The sequence below is a fragment of the Pogoniulus pusillus genome, chromosome 8, assembly GCF_015220805.1.
Source record: "Pogoniulus pusillus isolate bPogPus1 chromosome 8, bPogPus1.pri, whole genome shotgun sequence".
NCBI classification, from domain to species: domain Eukaryota; kingdom Metazoa; phylum Chordata; class Aves; order Piciformes; family Lybiidae; genus Pogoniulus; species Pogoniulus pusillus.
Window position 1 is genome coordinate 16031225 of NC_087271.1, and position 17005 is coordinate 16048229.

Genomic DNA, 17005 nt, shown 5'->3' on the forward strand with positions numbered 1-17005 from the left:
GGTGAAGACAGAAAGGAAGAAAAAAAAAATTGCTACCACCAGATAACCTCTGTTTGAAATGTGTATGTTTTCCTGAGTATCAAGGCTTCCAAACTGCCCTTAAATGCAGTGTACTTGGATGCAGGTGTTGCAGTAAGACCTCATTGTATGGGTATGCATAGGATGACTGGAGGTAAATGGTTGCATCTAAACAGTTTTGCAGACTCCTCCCTATTTTACAAAACATACTTTTGAAAAGAAAAATAATAAACAGTCTAAATAGTGACTGTAAAGTGAGAAGCACTTTTTTTTTTTCCTTTTACCATAGTTGTTGGCAATAAAAATAGATTGACCTTCCAACACGGCAAGGCTGACCTTTACAGTGGGGTGCGTGCGGTTAATGAGCTGTGCTTCAGAGGCCTGGAGCAACTGTCCCAGGTATTCTGCGCTGCAAAGCAATGGTTGGGCTATCTGATGGCAGCAGCTGGCATGACAGAATGCTTCAAAACCAGGCTGGTGGTTTTTCGGTTCGGGATTCTGCTAAACCACCTTATGTCTTGGCCAAAGACACAGCCCTGAGTTTGTATTCCTGGGCACGTACTATATATAGCACTTATACCCAGGCTGACATCATGTTTGTTTCAGCCTACGGGTAAGGAGCGGGCTGCGGGCATTGACAACTCCTCGACGCGGAGGGAGGCAGCAGGCTGCCGCCCGCACCGGCCACCAAAGGCGGCAGAGGGAGCTTGGAGCCGCCGCCGCGTTTCCGTCACGGCGAGGCGCAGCTGGGCCCAAAGGCGTCGCAGCCTTTAAAGTCAGGTTTTCCTCAGCGCGCTGCCCTCTAAGCCAGCAGAACTCGGTACCGAGGGCCCTCGCCCCGCGGCGCACGGCCTCTCCTGCTGGTACGCACAAGCCGCGTATGAAGGCGCAGTTGGGGCTAGGGCCGCCCTGCCTGCGACTCCCCATCGACCCAGACTAGCAAAGCGTTCCGGCATCTTCAAGTCGCAGCAGCTCGGCAGAACGGAACCCAGCCCTCGGGGCGGGCAGAGGCGGAGCCAGCGCGGCCGGGCCTCACCGCCCCTGGCAGCTGCCGGGGCGGGCCGGACGCTCTCGCGGGAGCTGCGGCGGCGCCGCCCGTCTCTGTGCGCGGCCGCGGCGGAACCAATAAAGTTTGTTTCAAAAAAGGCGAGGAAAGAGGAGGAAAAAAGTGCTCCCACCGGCTGCGTCGCCGCTGTTGCCGAGTGCGTGAGTGGCTGCCCGCCCGGCCAGCCCGTGGCTGTCGCAGCAGAAGAGGGCAGACGGACTGCGTTAGCCCCCGCCCCTGTCTCCTCTCGGCCTCGGCTGCCGTCGCTCTCCGCGGGAAGCTGTGCCTCCGCTGCTCTCCGGGCCCGCTGGTGAGTATGGTGGGACGGCTGAGGCGGACACCGCTTCCCGCATAGACAGAGCGATGATAAGGGGCCTGACCGTGGCTCTCGGCAGCACCGGGGCGAGCAGAGAGAGTGACAGGTGTCAGGCTTCCCCCACCCCCCTCCCGGGAGCTGGTCGAGCTGGGGGCACCTCCGCGGCTCTGGCTTGGGGCCGGGCCGCGCTCCGGGACGGGGAGCTGCGCCGGGGTGCTGCTAGCAGCGGTCCCCGGCCAGGTGAGGACTCGGTGTCTCCTGACAGCTCCCTCACACTATTCTTCCTGTCCTGTCGCGCCTCGTTTCCACACTTGCCGAGGATGGGAACATGTAAGTGAAAGCGGCGGCGTGAGGTGTTCCCTAGCAGCCGTCCTCCTCCCGGGGGTCGCCAGTGACCTGTAGGTTTTTGTCTGTTTTCTCTCTCGGCAGGGATCGCTTCTGCCTCCGCGAAGTGAGTTTGCTGGCGCGGGAGCCGCGGCGGGCGGGCGGGCGCAGCCATGCCGAGCGGTAAGGAGACACGGCTGCTGCACCTCGGCGAGATGGAGAAGCTGGACAAGACCCTCTTCAGGCTGGAGCAGGGTAGGTCGGGGCGGTGGGCTGCGGCCTCCTCAGCCTCTCCTCTTTCTCGGCTGGGAACCCTCCGGGGCCGGATGAGAGGGGAATGGCCGGGAGCTCGTCACCTGCAGGCAGCACAGAGGACAGGGAGCTTAGTTTGCAGTGGTGGTTTTCGTTTGGTTTGTTGTTATTTGTTTAATTTCTTTGGTTTAGATGGAAACGATATGTGAAACGTGTGCTTCCACTGTAGGGCTGCAGTCAGGGTTCAGTCTGACAAAACTCTTGGGAAATGCAGAGCAGGTCGGCGAGGAGCTGTCAGTCCTCCTGGGAATGAGACGCAAAGCACTTTTTTAAACAGGCAGGCCAGGACCTCTGCTTTTATCACCTGAATTTCAGTAAACGAAAAAATGGGCTCATAAGTCAAGACTTATAGTATTTATTTGCAATAGGTTGCGCAGCATCCCATCTTTAATATTATAGTTTTGAAATGTATCAGTAATGCTAACATTTTGTAGAGCCTGAGGTAGCTTCAGAACATGAGGTCTTGAGCTCCTCTTAAATTTTACCATGCTTGTCATTTTTCTCATAGCTATGTTAGATATTCTGGCTGCATACATCTAAGAGCTTGATGATACTTTCTTTCTGAAAGCATTCTTAAGTCTATTTGCAAAAAAATCCCAAAAAACCCAAAGCAAACCAACCCACCCCCCAAAAAAACAACCAACCGAAAAAAACAATTAGACAACTTGCCCCACTAATTCATCTGCTGTTATGCTGGTCAGCAAACCCAGTCTACAAAAATAAAGCCACTGTCTTTAGAAACCATTTAAAGTGATGCAGCAGATTTTATTACTCATGATGTTTTGTTGCTTTTGTTATTGATTTAGGAACCTAATATCAAGGTTGCTTAGTAGAGAAGAAACATTTTCTTGAATTGTATAATGGTTAAAAACATTCCTGCCAGTCTATTGTAAGGAAATATCAGTAGTGTTAGAAGTGCAGAGCTGATTATAACCCTAATTTTTTCACTCCTTCCAGTTGTGTTAATTTGCTTGAAAGGAGTCATACACAAGGGCAAGGCTTTCAGACACTGAGAGTGCCTCTGAGAGGGCATGGCTAATTTTGATTGCAACATTCCTGATGACAGTATAGCTGTTACAGGAAATAAGATATCAATGGCATATATCCCTGCGCTCTAATTTTAGTAACCCTTGTAATAAAATGATAAAATGTCAGGACAGTACTGGGGAGAGTGTACTTAACCTTCCAAAAGTGTTTATTTCTCATCTAAATAAAATATTTTTGGGCAATGGAACGAGCTTCATTTTACATGTCAGACATTTGCATTCTAAAACCACACCTTTACATGGTGGGTTTTGGAGCAGTGGTGGTTATGCTTGCAAGCTTGGTGAGACTTACATTTAAATGTATTCAGACGTCAAATTCTGGTGTTAGAGTCTCAGTGAGTCTGCTTAATAAAGCAATTTTTTTAAATTAAGATACTGGAACTTGACATTGTTCAGGGTTTTTTACACTTTTTTTTATAGCAGTAACTTTTTTTTTTTTTTCACAAATACTGAAGTTTATTTTACTCCCAATGCTGTAGACTGCTAGGGCCGGTAGGTGTTTTACTACAGTTAACTATGTGACTGGCATGTAATTTATAGTTAAGTTATACTGCAAGCACTTATATCTGTTTCAGTAGCTTGAAAGGACACTATCATTAGCGATGCACATGGTGGTGGCCCTCGTACTTCCACCTGTCCTGAAACCTATGGACTACACTGAATTCTTTTTATATCCAGCTGAACAGACTACAATGCAGTTTGAGGTCCTAATATTTTAACCTAATCTTATTATCATCAGTATCTTAAGTCTAAATAATACTCTTTCTATGTGTGTGTGACTCCCTTTGGTTTGTCGAGCTCTCTGGAAGTTTTAACAATTTGTTTGCCTATAGTAGATTACACAGAAGTAATTACTTTTGCTGCAAGGACAGGCTGAGAGAGCTGGGGCTGTTGAGCATGGAGAAGAGGAGGCTCCAGGAAGACCTAACAGGAGCTACCTGCCAGTAGCTGAAAGGGCCTAGAGGAAGGCTAGAGACAGTTTATAAAGGCTTGCAGTAACAGGACAAGGGCAATGGCTTCAAACTAGGGAAGAGCAGATTTAGATCGATTGGCTGTTAGGAACAAGTTCTGCACCATGAGGGTAGTGGAACAGGTTGCCCAGGGGAGTGTCTAGGGCCCATCCTTGGAGATATTCAAAGTGAATCTGGACAGGGCTGTGTGCAACCTGATCTGGTTGAGGATGTCCCTGCTGACTGCAGAGGGGCTTTGTAAATCCTTTCCAACTTAGACCATTCTATGATTCTGTATCATTTTACAGTTAAAAACAGAAGGAATTCAGCATTGTTTAGTGATCCCTCATTAAAGAAAGAAAGAATTCAAAGTATTTTCTATTTTGAAATGTGTACCTGTTTTTTCAGACGTTTTCATGGGTTAGCTTAATGTATAGAATTGGTAAACCTAAATACTTAGTTACCACATAATCCCAAAATCTGCAGTCTGGTAATTGAGATATTTTTCTCTTTTGTGTTCTTAAGCCTTTTCATATAGCAAAGAGGAACAAATTGGAAAGGAGATGGATAGTGTCCTGTAAGTAAAGGAAAGAAACATGTAAAGTGTGCAGTGAACAATGTTAGGAAAGCAGGGAGAGATGATGCTGTAGAAGTGCACTGTTCTGCTGAAATCCTTGGTAAAAGCGTTGGAGCACTTTCTTCTTAACTTAGTATCAAATTGTGATGTGTAATTGCAGAACAGAAGTACCTAGTCCTCCTGAGAAAGGTGCTCTTACCTTTCTATTTTTAGGTTTTGAGCTGCAGTTCCGATTGGGCCCCACCCTTCAAGGCAAGCCTGTGACTGTGTACACAAATTACCCGGCTTCTGGAGAAGTGTTTGATCGCCACAAGTTCAGGACGCTACCATGGCACAATCCCACGGGAAAAGAAGATGATTCTGACAAATACTGCAAGCTGGATCTCCAAATTTCTGGGTCGTACCAGTACCATTTCAGTCTTGGGTAAGTGGAATTCCATAGTTAGAGCCAAAAGCAGCTTACTCCTTGGTCTGCTTTTTAACCTGAAGAAATAACTGCGAAGAATAAAAGCATTATTTTCTGTGCATATTGCAACTACGGGCCCTATCTGAATCTGCAAATGAAAGGTAGTGCTTGTGGGAGTTATCTGATGCTTTCTGATGTGAATGCAGACCAACATTTCTCAGTTTCTATGAATGTTGGAAAGGCAAGCCTATTTTACAGGGCTTCAATGTCATCAGCATTATGAGTATCTAGATGACTCATTTGTACTTTCTTCATTGACTTTGAAGGTTGTTTCCTGTCTTTCTAGCACAGAGGGTTTGGCACTCTTCACCTTCTTTACTTCCTCCTCTTTTTCAGTGGGACAAGTGCAGAAGAGACTGCCAGTATCTGTAAGAATTGTGGTCTGGTATTCTGAATTTCTGGAAGACAGATGATTAAATTCCTTCAGGCTTAAAAGGGCGTTTATCTCGGATATCCTTTTGAGGGTGGGGTGCCACATGGAGGACTCTGTAGGAAAGTTGGGGTTGTCCTGAAAAGAGGAAGCAGTACCCTTGTCTCAGAAAGTACAAAGGTACCTCGCTTTTGAGGACAGCATAAAGCTCTGTATCTCGGTTGCATTGCTGTAAATCCAGTTGAGAGGCTATGCTGAAGAGGTGAACATCTGTTCCGTGTTTCCTATTTTCACAATATCACAATGTTAGGAGTTTGGAGGGACCTTGAAAGCTCATCCAGTCCAACCCCAACCTGCCAGAGCAGGATCACCTAGACCAGATTACACAGAAACATATCCAGGCAGGTTTTGGATATCTCCAGAGAGGAAGACTCCATAACTCCCCTGGGCAGCCTGTTCCAGGGCTCTGTCACCCTCACAGGGAAAAAAATTCCGCCTTGTGTTTCTACAAAATTTCCTATGCCTCAACTTCTACCATTGCACCTTGTCACTGGGCATCACCCAGCAGAGCCTGGCTCCATCCTCTTGGCACTCACCTTTACATCTTAACCAGGAACGAGGCCACCTCTTAGGCTCTTCCTTTCCAAGCAGCATAGCCCAGGTCCCTCAGGCTCTCCTCTTAAGATCTTCCACTCCTTTCAGCATTTGTGTGGCTCTGTGCTAGACTCTCTCAGGCAGTTCTCTGAGGTCCTTCTTGAGCTGAGGGGTCCAAATCTGGACACAATATTTGAGGTGTGGCCTCAGCAGGGCAGAGTAGAGGGGGAGGAGAACCTCTCTCGACCTCCTAACCACAGCTCTCCTAATCCGCCCTGGGCTAGCATTAGCCTTCTTGGCCACCCGTGCTCATCCTTCTGTCCATCAGGACCCCCAGGGCCTTTTCCCCTTCACTGCTCTCCAACTGGTCAGTCCCCAACCTATACTGATCCCTGGGGTTGTTCTTTCTCAGGTTCAAGACTCTACACTTGCCTTTTTGGATTCCATCTCGATTCATGAAATTTCTCCTTGCCCGGTTCTCTCTCTGCTGTCAACAATGAGGTCTTCAGGTTACTTGCTGTCCTGTTCTTCACCTCTTCCCAACCACTGTATGGGGCTACTGGGCTTTTTCAAACTGCTGTGTTTGTTGGATTCTCTTTCTGAAGCTGGCTGATACAACGGGTGTTTACCAATGCACACCAATTTTTCCTAGAAATGAAAAGAGTGGTGGAGGTTACATCGTTGTGGATCCTATTCTGCACGTTGGAGCCGATAACCATGTGTTGCCTTTGGACTGTGTTACGCTTCAGACCTTCCTCGCCAAGTGTCTGGGACCCTTTCAGGAATGGGAAGATAGGCTTAAAGTTGCAAAAGAAACAGGTAATATTAAAGGTTTATGATCAAACCCTGAAGTTAAACTGAAGAGCTTCAATGTAAATAGCTCATTTGTTCTTCATTTGGTCAAAGAAAATATCTTCCACTAAATTCAGTTTAGTTAAGCAGATCAAGTCAGCAAAATGAATAAAATCATTTGCAGAGGTGCAAAGATTCGGTGATTTCCTAAGACGGGAAACCGTTTTTCATTTGTTATTTTGGTTTCAGATAGACTGAATAGTTTTTAGGTTGACAGAGTGATGATTAAAGCTCCTGCTTTGTAGAATTGCAAGGGAAAGGCTCAGGTTAATTTAAATGGGGATTAGGCTCAGGTTAATTTAAATCACTTATTCCAAACACTAGCTTCAAATGCATGCTATCAGTGTACCTTAAGTATGCTCCTTTCAATTCTCTCTGACTGAAATTTTTCTTACTAAAAAATGGTTTTATATTGTGTAGGTTACAACATGATTCATTTTACACCACTGCAGAAGCTTGGACTGTCAAGATCATGTTACTCACTGGCTGATCAGTTAGAAGTAAATCCCGAGTTTTCAAGCCATAATAAGAAGTGCACTTGGAGTGATATAGGAGCTCTTGTGGAAAAAATGAAAAATGAATGGAATATGCTTTGCATCACAGATGTAGTCTACAATCACACTGGTATGATTTTTATGTGTGTTAGCAATGAGATTGTTCCTGTAATTCGTTATTTCCCTTAACTTTTCCCCCTTGAACCCATTTTTTTAGTGGTTGTTTTAAACAACAGAGCTGTTGGCTGCCTCTGTCTTTGGATGTCTTAATTTTAGGACAACTCTTTGTGATTATGATAGAATCATGGAATGGGTTGGGTTGGAAGGGACCTTGAAAGGTCATCCAGTCCAACCTCTATTTATAACTAATATGTTGCCATAGCAAATGCAAAAATGTTGTGGTGTTACTGCAACAAGTGAATAGAGCCCTTCTTAGAATTAATGAACTGTGCATGTGGCTGTGTTTTTATTTTCATGATATGCAGTGTGCAGATTCAACCTAAATGAGTGGTTCCTCCGTTACAAATTGTCTTTTTCTTGTTAAACGGTGTTGTAGTTACTTAAAAAGTGTTGTAATTTGGGCAGACGACAAACAGACTATGGTCAAGAGGCTAGGATTAAGCAATGAAGTGAATGTGATGGCTCAGTCTGCGAGGAAAAGGGTGGGAAAAAAAGGTAGCTTTGTGTTTGGTGTGGGAGGTTTTTAAGCATAAATAGGCCGATGTGTTTGAAGGCTTCTCTTAATTTTTTGAAAGGCAGAGAGTTTTCTTCCGTGCAAGCAGATCAGACTTAAATAGTGCTTCATTGTGGATTGTTTGGATAATGAGTTTGATTTTTATCTATAAATAGCTTTCATTTTGGGCTGCAGTGCTAAAGATCCAAATCGTTAACACTGTCATAGCAGAGAGTATAAGGAATGGTTATGTACGTGGACGTTGCAGTCCTTTGAGACTTAAAATCCCCTTGCTGCCTATCTGTGAAGTTCAAGCTTTATTTGATTTAGTTCTCTGGTGTTGACCGCTGCCAAACTTTCCTATCCAATCAGTCTGCACTGTGGGCCCTGTTGTTTGCCTTGAGTGTTTGTTGAAAAGTTACTAATTATAGTTACTGGCCACATGTCTGAGGGAATTAGGCTTTTAAGCATTCTCCCAGTTGTGGATAAAAAAGTTCTTGTGCTCCAGTTGAAAGTGCAGTTTCTCTCCCAAGTGCTTGGGATCCCATCAGTTTTTGACTGTGTTTGTTTGCATGCTGCTATGAAAAATGCTTTTACTGACTGAAATGCCTAACCCTAAGCTGGTTGTTGGACTCCAAAGTGGAGTCTAGAAATGGATATTTGCATATAATTATTAATTCTAGTGTAGGTATGCGACAGAAGCTTAAACTGTCTCTCGGTAAATCCTGTAATGCTAGTAATTCTAACAGCTCACGACAGCTTACAGCAGCTGTACCTGTTGGTAGTTTCTGCTTTCTAGCTGAGACCATTGTATAAATATAGCAATACTACACCTCTGTTTCTGCTGTAAAGTCAAACAGCTCATTTGCAATATCGAGCAGTTAAGCTGAGGTGTTTGGTTTTTGCACCAGAACAGAGAACAGACTGTTTGCTCAGTAGAGAGCGCTGAGGATCAGGTTTGGATGTTAACCTCGCTGCTAGACTCTAATGAAAGCCAGCACCTGTGGCTTGACTTTGGACACATATGCTGGTGTTAAATATAGATGCACCTTTGGCATGTTAGCAGGAGTACCAGACAACCAGCGAGAGAACAAGAGGACACAGCCTCAAGCTGCACTAGGGCAGGTTTAGGCTGAATGTTAGGAAGTTCTTCACAGACAGTGATTGGCATTGGAATGGGCTGCCTGGGAGGTGGTGGAGTCACTATCCCTGAAGAGACTGGATGAGGCACTTAGTGCTATGATTTATTTTGTTAGAAGGTGTTAGGTGATAGATTGGGCTCGTTGATCTCGAAGGTCTTTCCCAACCTGGTTAATTCTGTGATACCATAGATCAACTTGCAGACCTTTTCTGGTAGTCAGGTAGATGTGCCTGTCCTGGGCTGCAGTTTCTGTCGGGGGCCTCAAACACCCTCAAGTAAGAAATGCTGTGTTCTCTGCCATGTACTGTCACCAGGAGACAGAAATAGGAGAGCTGCTTCTTTTCTGAACATTTAGTGGCTGTAATAAATTGTATGAAGTCATAAAAATGAACAATAGATCATGTATTTGTTATCTGTCAGAAGAGGCTACTATTACCTAATTGCATTTTAACACTCGAGTAAGTCCTCCTCCCAAGCACTCAGCTGATTGCATTAAATATTACCTTTTCTTGGCTTTATAAAGAGGACCAAAAAAATAAAAATCATAGGCAGTAAGCATCACTACTAAGTACGACTTTAATTTATACAACAATTAATTAGTCCTTTGGAACATGTGAAAGTATTCCCTTAAGTGTAACGTGTTTCAGAAAGCATTTTCTGCATTCTGCCATCTTATTTCCGTATTTTTATATTGAAGTATGCATTTTAGTGTGTTTTCTCTCAAGCTGTAACAGGTGTAATCACAAGTGGTGGGCACATATTTTGGTTTTGCATGAATTCTTTTGATGCTGCATTGTGAATTGTTGGAGCTTAGCTTCTGATCAGAAAGCATTGTTGTCTTCCATACCAGAATTAAATGCATTTCCTTGTGAAAGTCTCCTCCTTGGCTTTGTTTGTTGGTGTGTGCACTTTTGCTATATGCCTCTGTGTCTGTGTGTTAAGTCTGGCTGGCACCAAGTTACTAGTGGTTTCCCCCAGGCTCTAGTTCTGAGGCCTGTCCTCTTGAGCAGTGATCTGGATGAGGGGATTGAGGCAGCCTCAGTACATCTGCAGATTATCTCAAACTGGGTGGCTGTGTCCATCTGTTAGAGGGTATGGAGGCTTTGCAGTGGGGCCTTGGCAGGTGAGACCTGTGGGTCAAGGCTAACTGTATGAAGTTTAACAAGGCCAAGTACCAGGTCCTGCACCTGAATCTCAACAACCCCATGGGGAGCTACAGACCTGGGGATGTGTGGTTGGAAAGCTGCAACTCTGAAAGGCACCAGGGAGTATTGGTTGGCAGTCGATTAAATATGAGCCAGCAGTGCCCAGGTGGCCAACATAGGCAATGGCATCCTGGCTTGGGTTAGAAACAGGGTCGGCAGCAGGGACAGGAGGGGATCATCCCTCTGTACTCAGCACTGCTGAGGCCACACCTCGAGTGTTGTGCTCAGTTCTGGGCCACAAGAAGGGAGGTTGGAGTGAGGAGGGGACAGCCTCTGCTCCTTGGTGGCAAGAGACAGGAGCAGAGGAAATGGTTCCAAGCTGCCCCAGGGGAGGTTCAGGCTGGATGCTAGGAAATATTTTTTCCCAGAGAGGGTTCCCAGACACTGGAGTGGTCTGCCCAGGGCAGTGCTGCAGCCCCCATCCCTGGAAGTGTTTAAGCAGCCTGTGGACCTGGCACTTAGGGACATGGTTTGGTGTTGACTCTTCAGTGCTGGTGGAAGATTGGACTGGATGAGCTTGGATATCTCTTCCAACTGGATGTTTTCTGTGGCCATCTGATAGGGTTGAGAACATTAAAATATAAACAACTTAAGCCATCTTAAATATGGATTTGGGTTGGATGTTTGGCTTTCAACAAACAAGGAGCATCTTAGGTCTGGTATTTGATGTATATCCTGTAATCAGAATGTGATTTGTTTGGGGGTTTTGTTGGGGTGGTGGTGGTGGTGTTTGTTTTCTTGAATTTTAGGGGGATTATTTTTAGCATTTTAGAACTGGTGGTACTGTTGCATATTTTTATTGCAACTAACAAGGTTTCTCTGCAGTCTCCACAACTCTGTTGCAAAACAAACGTATCAGAAATGTACACTTCTATGCAAGACAAAATTTACTTTTAGCTTGGAAAACTTCGGTTGATATGCACACCAACTACACATGCTGTAGTATGTTAACGTTTTAGCATTTAGGCAGTTGCACAAAACAAATTAAGTGTTCAGTTCCTGTACTTACGTTTCCTTTTATTCTGTTTTCCTCTTTTCTTGAATAAGCTACTAACAGTGAATGGCTCAGGATGCATCCGGAATGTGGCTATAACCTTGTAAATTCTCCTCACCTGAAACCGGCTTGGGTCCTGGATAGAGCTCTGTGGCACTTGACCTGTATGGTGGCTGATGGAAAATGTATTGCTAAAGGGGTTCCACCCTCAATAGAAAACGATCATCATCTGAACGTAAGTGAATGAGAGCTAAGTATGAGCTAATGGACACTGCAAAGAGCAGCGTAAATCATTGTGCCAATGCCAAAAAGGTATCTAGGTTGCAGATAGATTTAATGAGTTAACCGTTCACTCCCTTTTTCTTTTTTTTTTTATTTTTGACAACTTGTTCAAGCAAGCATTTGGCTTAATTGTGTTAATCATCGACATTAACTTAAATTTTACAGAATATCCGAAAAATAATTTGGGAAGACATATACCCAAAAATTAAACTGTGGGAATTTTTCCAAGTGGATGTGAACAAAGCCGTGCAGCAATTTAAAACCCTTCTAACTCAAGGTAAGGGGAAGGTTATGTTGCTGAAGCATGTGAATGATGTATTAACAGTTCAAGAAACCTGTAGGTAAACTTAGCAGTAAGCTGAAAACCCAGATAATTGCCTTTTTTTGCTATGTGAGAAACCCACTACACTGTTTTAAGCATAAATGAATCCTTTCAGGGCCTGCAACAAAAACCTTGAACCCCTTTAGAGCCTTTACCTACCTATAATCTTGCTTGAGCTAGATTATAAAAGTTGTACGTCTTCTAAATTTAATTCTTGGTTTTGCTTTATGAATGCTCTTTTCTATCTTGTGTTTAGGCAAAATGAGCAGCAAAACTGATCCAAATCAACATCTTCAGATAGTTCAGGACCCTGATTATAGACGATTTGGCTGTACTGTAGATATGAATATAGCATTGGCAACATTCATACCACACAGGTACTGTATTTCTTCCAAATTAAAATCAAAGGGTCATAGGATGTTAGGGGTTGGAAGGGACCTCTGGGGACCTTCCAGTCCAAACCCCCTGCCAGAGCAGGACCAGAGAATCTTAATGCAGATCACACAGGAACACATCCAGACAGGGCTGGAAAGGCTCTAGAGAATGAGACCCCAACCTCTCTAGGCAGCTTGTGCCGGTCCTCTGGGAGCCTTACAGTCAAGAAGTTCTTCCTCATGTTGAGATGGAACTTCCTGTGCTGCGTTTCTTTTATATCCATTGCCCCTTGTCCTATCCCACTAGTGCACAGAGGCTGTCCCAGTCCCTTCCTTCCCGACTGTCAGCCCTCAGATATTTATATATAGATACTTGTATACAATTATTAGTTCTTCTGCGTCCTCCTCTCTCTAGACTAAAAAGCCCCAAAATCACAAAAATAAACTTGCAACCCCAAATTTCTTTTCAGTAATGGGAAATAGATAATTTTCCATTCCTTTCAGTTATGCATGTTATGTGTTTTAAAACTCAATTAAATTTTCTCTGCTTTTCCCCTCCTTCAATAAGCAATGGACCAGCTGCAATTGAAGAGTGCTGTAACTGGTTTCGCAAGAGGATTGAGGAACTGAATGCTGAACAATACAGACAAACTAATCACCATCAAGAGCAGGTCTTAATAATCACTGTGGTTTAGTGCTGGGTTGCTTAAAATAGCAAATAAATACAGGCATTTCAATAATGCATAATTTAATTACTTCTAGGCTGTCAATTGTCTCGTGGGGACCGTGGTTTATGAACGACTGGCTGGCCATGGTCCTAAGCTGGGTCCTATCACTAGAAAATACCCTTTAGTTACCAGGTATTTTTTTCTCTTTATTTCAAAAATATTAGAACCTATCCAAGGGAAGTTCAAAGTTCATTAAAAGAGTACTTCTATAGGTGCAAGGTGTGGTGGATTAGGAACCTTCCCTCTCCACAGTTTGAGATTTGCTAGCCTAACTCGGATGGTTTGGCAGTAAGGTGAAGCTAGATTTAACATTATGACAAAATTTACAAGCATATATACACAGTATTTACAATTATATACAAATTAGAAATGATGCAGAAATCCAAACTCCCTCCTCGACAAAGAAAACTGCCCAGAAGGGCTCTCATTCACCCCTCTTTCTGTCCCACAAGAGGTGGAACTTCTTGTGCTGCAAGTTCCATCCATTGTTCCTTGTCCTATCACAGGGAGCAAGTGAGCAGAGTCTGTCCCCTGCCATCCTGACCCTCAGCCCTCAGATATTTATAGACGTTTATTAAATCTCTCAGTCTTCTCCAGACTACACAGTCTCAGCCTCTTCTCATCAGGCAGTGCTCCAGTCCCCTGATCATCCTCATAGCCCTCCACTGGATCCTTTCCAGCAGATCCTTGTCGTCATTATTTTCTTTTCACAGCCAGTGATTTCTCTCATTAAAATATTCCAACTAGCCTCAAACTAGCAAGCACACAAGAGTCTTTTCTTTCATGTGGACAAATGCCTTTCGATGACCTGGCTGTCTGTTTTTAAGCAGCAATGCTAACCGTTTAACAGGCAGATGTGATTGGAGAGTGTGAAACAAGGCTCTGAGCACGCTGAAACTTTACATAGAATACATTGCACATGTGGGTGGAACTAGGAAAGCCAAGCATTTGCCTTCCAGCTTTGGTGTAATTGATGCTGCTGCTGAATCTGAAGAACTAAGAGCTGTAATCTTATGTGACCAGCTAACACCAAGGGAGTGGCAACACCTCTTCTTTCTCCTTCAAGGCATGCTGCAAAATAGAAACCTCTCCATCATTTATAGTCTAGCAGCTGTTTGCTTTTTTTTTTTTTCCCAGTCTGTTTTATCTACAAAGCAGTTCATGGCAGATACTTTTATTTCAAAGACAATGAATTTGAGCTTTGATTACCTTATGTAGGCTTTTTTTAAAACATAATTGTCTGTCTGTACCGTAGGTATTTTACTTACCCGTTCAAAGAGTTGACTGTGGAGGAAGAAGAAACTATGATACATCAGCCAGATAAAGCTTGTTACTTCATGGCTCACAATGGCTGGGTTATGGGAGATGATCCTCTCAGAAACTTTGCGGAACCAGGTTTGTAAAAGAACTTTGAATCATTTTATAAACCTTCTGCTATTCTAACCAAAGCAAAATGGATTTTGTTTTGTCTGTCTTTATTCCAGTTGTGTTCCTGTGAAGCTACAGAATAGCAAATACTTTATAGCAGGTTTTTATTTCCCGTGTAGTATACAGATCAACTGTAAGGGCTGGAGTTAGAGGTACAATTTTGCAGGGGAATTACCGGCTTTCTGCCACTGAAACAGGGAAGTCCTGCCTCCTCACTTTTGTCATGGTCTTTGTTGCTTCTTTGTTCCAACACTACTGCTTGCTGGCAGTTCCATAAGACAATGACAGTGCCAGAAAACTAACACAATAAAAAGTTGAATAGTGGTTTACTGCCTTAGTGAGCAGAAACTGGATCCTTGAAAAGCCACAGAAACACAAAATGTTAGAGGCTGGAAGAGGGACCTTGAAAAATCATCTAGTCCAACCTTCCTGGCAAAGCAGGACAGTCCAGTGAGTGACAGTCAGGCAATCAAGAGATGACCCAGTTAATGCAAATGAAGTATGCAGATTATTTGTGAAGGTAAGATAGGATATGAAATCACCGCACCCTGAGATACTATACTGCCCTTGAATTCCTTTGCGGGCTACACTGGTGTCCAGTAAAAGCAAGGTTTACAACGTTTCTTTTCAGAGTAGTCATTCACTTAGTAAACAGAGTCAGACAAAGGCCAGTTAAACTTTAATTAAAAACCTTTCAGAGTTTGAGTCTGCTTTGCAATCTGATCTGATTGATCCTCCAAAGTGATCAAAGTGATCTGGGATTAGCTGACACCTACAATACAGTCTATAGTCTTTTTGCTGCTTTCTGTGTACTCCTTGTTTTTTCTCCTTTGCAAGGATGAAAATAATGCATGCTTCAAGGATGTGTTTTGTTTGCCTTTCAGATAATTAATTGCCCTTTCTTCTGGACATACACTTGCGCTTCCTTCAGTAACTAGCTTTAGTTAGAATGCCTGACTTCCATTAGTGAGTTTTCTCTCTTGGCTCATCTACATCTATTTCAGTGCTTTATGCTTGTGTTATATCTTGTTTTATTCCACACATTATTTCAGATAAGAACACAGTGTGAAAAGGTGATACATAAAGGCACAATTATAGGAAATGCAAACCAAAAGCAGCCAGTTCCATAAATGGCCTGTAGCATATTCACTGTGTTCTTCCAAAGGAAGACAGTTTTTCTCTTCATGTAGCTGTGTTACCACTAGTGAAGGTAAAAGCTAGGCTGTGCTTCAGTCAGTACTTCTGGGAGTAGTGGTGTTTTACAGCCCCTGTGCTTCACTTACTACCTGCATACTCTCGTGTTCTTCTGCTAGTGTAGGCCAAATCACTTAGCTCCTCATTAATGAGAGTCTTGGAAATTAGCCTGGCTGAAAAGTAATCTTGCTTTAGCAAAGAGACTATTTCTCAGCTGCACAAGTTTCCTGACTCAAGGTTGACTTGGGTTAGGAACTTTCCCCCTTCCCCAACTATTTGAAATTTACCCGACCAGCTCAGATGGCTTGGAAGTAGGATGAAGCTGTATTTACAGCATGGCAAAATTTATGAGCACATATAGTATATACAAGAATTTACAACTATATACAAATTAAATAATACAGAAATCTAGACTTCCACCCAGACAAAGAAACTGCCCAGAAGGGCTCAAAGCTACCCCACCTTACCCCTTTTTCCCTCTCCATCTCAGACAGGCAAACAAAACCAAAAGCCAGCAAAGCTTAAAAGCCAGTAAAGCTTAGGTGTTAATTGTTAGCTGAGATGAGAGAAGAGATACTAGAACAGATCAAATGAGGAGTGAAAGTGAGCAGTGTGGCAGACCAGAACGATTAGATCCAGCAACACAGAGCAGAGAAAGTGAAAGCAGATTGTTTATATTTCTACTTTTTACCCCCTCAGCAAACTAAGGAGTGATACAGACATCGTTATTTTCTTTTCACAACCTCTCATGAAAATATTCCAGTTAGCCTCAAAGCAGCATGAGGTTCAGCCACTAAAATAGAATTGGTGATGCATCATCATAGCTCAGCTAGCAGAAGCAAAAATCAGTGGAGTAGCTAAGTGTTACTGATCCTGAGTGGTGCTGACCCTGTTCATGCTTTTATCAGGTTTGGCTAAAATAAATAGATTTTCAGAAGACTGATGGCTCAGAGATTATTGTATTTCTCTTGTTTGGAGTCTTGATTGCCATACAGTTCTGTGGGTTTTGCAAATGCTGTGGGGTTTAGGTGGATGAGGTTTTTCTGTTTTTAACCTATATTGCTGCCATCGCCAAATGCATTATTGCTGCAGAACAGAAGTGAATTCTTTTTCGGAAATGTCTGATCATTTAAGTCTGTCACAGCTAAAAGTCAGTATATTCCATGCAGTGTTTCACAGCTGAACTCTGGATTTAAAGATTTTGGGGTTTATTAATTACTTCAAAAAGAAGGCAGAAACCAGTATATGAGACTAGACTAGATGGAGGATAAGCATTTTCATGCACACTGAAATTATTTAG

General features: G+C 43.5%; 1 protein-coding gene across 3 annotated transcripts in view; it reads left to right on the plus strand.

Moving 5' to 3' along the window:
* The first annotated feature begins 1287 nt into the window (after window positions 1–1287).
* AGL (amylo-alpha-1, 6-glucosidase, 4-alpha-glucanotransferase) overlaps window positions 1288–17005 on the plus strand; it is a 52047-nt gene continuing 36329 nt past the window's right edge. For 2 of the 3 annotated variants that reach the window (XM_064147344.1, XM_064147346.1), the window contains exons 1-11: window positions 1288–1373; window positions 1809–1958; window positions 4802–5012; window positions 6671–6837; window positions 7291–7494; window positions 11431–11612; window positions 11825–11936; window positions 12238–12358; window positions 12924–13026; window positions 13118–13215; window positions 14339–14478. In XM_064147344.1, the coding sequence (XP_064003414.1) occupies window positions 1877–1958; window positions 4802–5012; window positions 6671–6837; window positions 7291–7494; window positions 11431–11612; window positions 11825–11936; window positions 12238–12358; window positions 12924–13026; window positions 13118–13215; window positions 14339–14478 (1420 nt within the window). In that variant the 5' untranslated portion in view covers window positions 1288–1373; window positions 1809–1876. Of the gene's footprint in view, window positions 1374–1691; window positions 1710–1808; window positions 1959–4801; window positions 5013–6670; window positions 6838–7290; window positions 7495–11430; window positions 11613–11824; window positions 11937–12237; window positions 12359–12923; window positions 13027–13117; window positions 13216–14338; window positions 14479–17005 lie in introns of those variants that run through there. The other variant, XM_064147345.1, reaches the window with a different exon arrangement.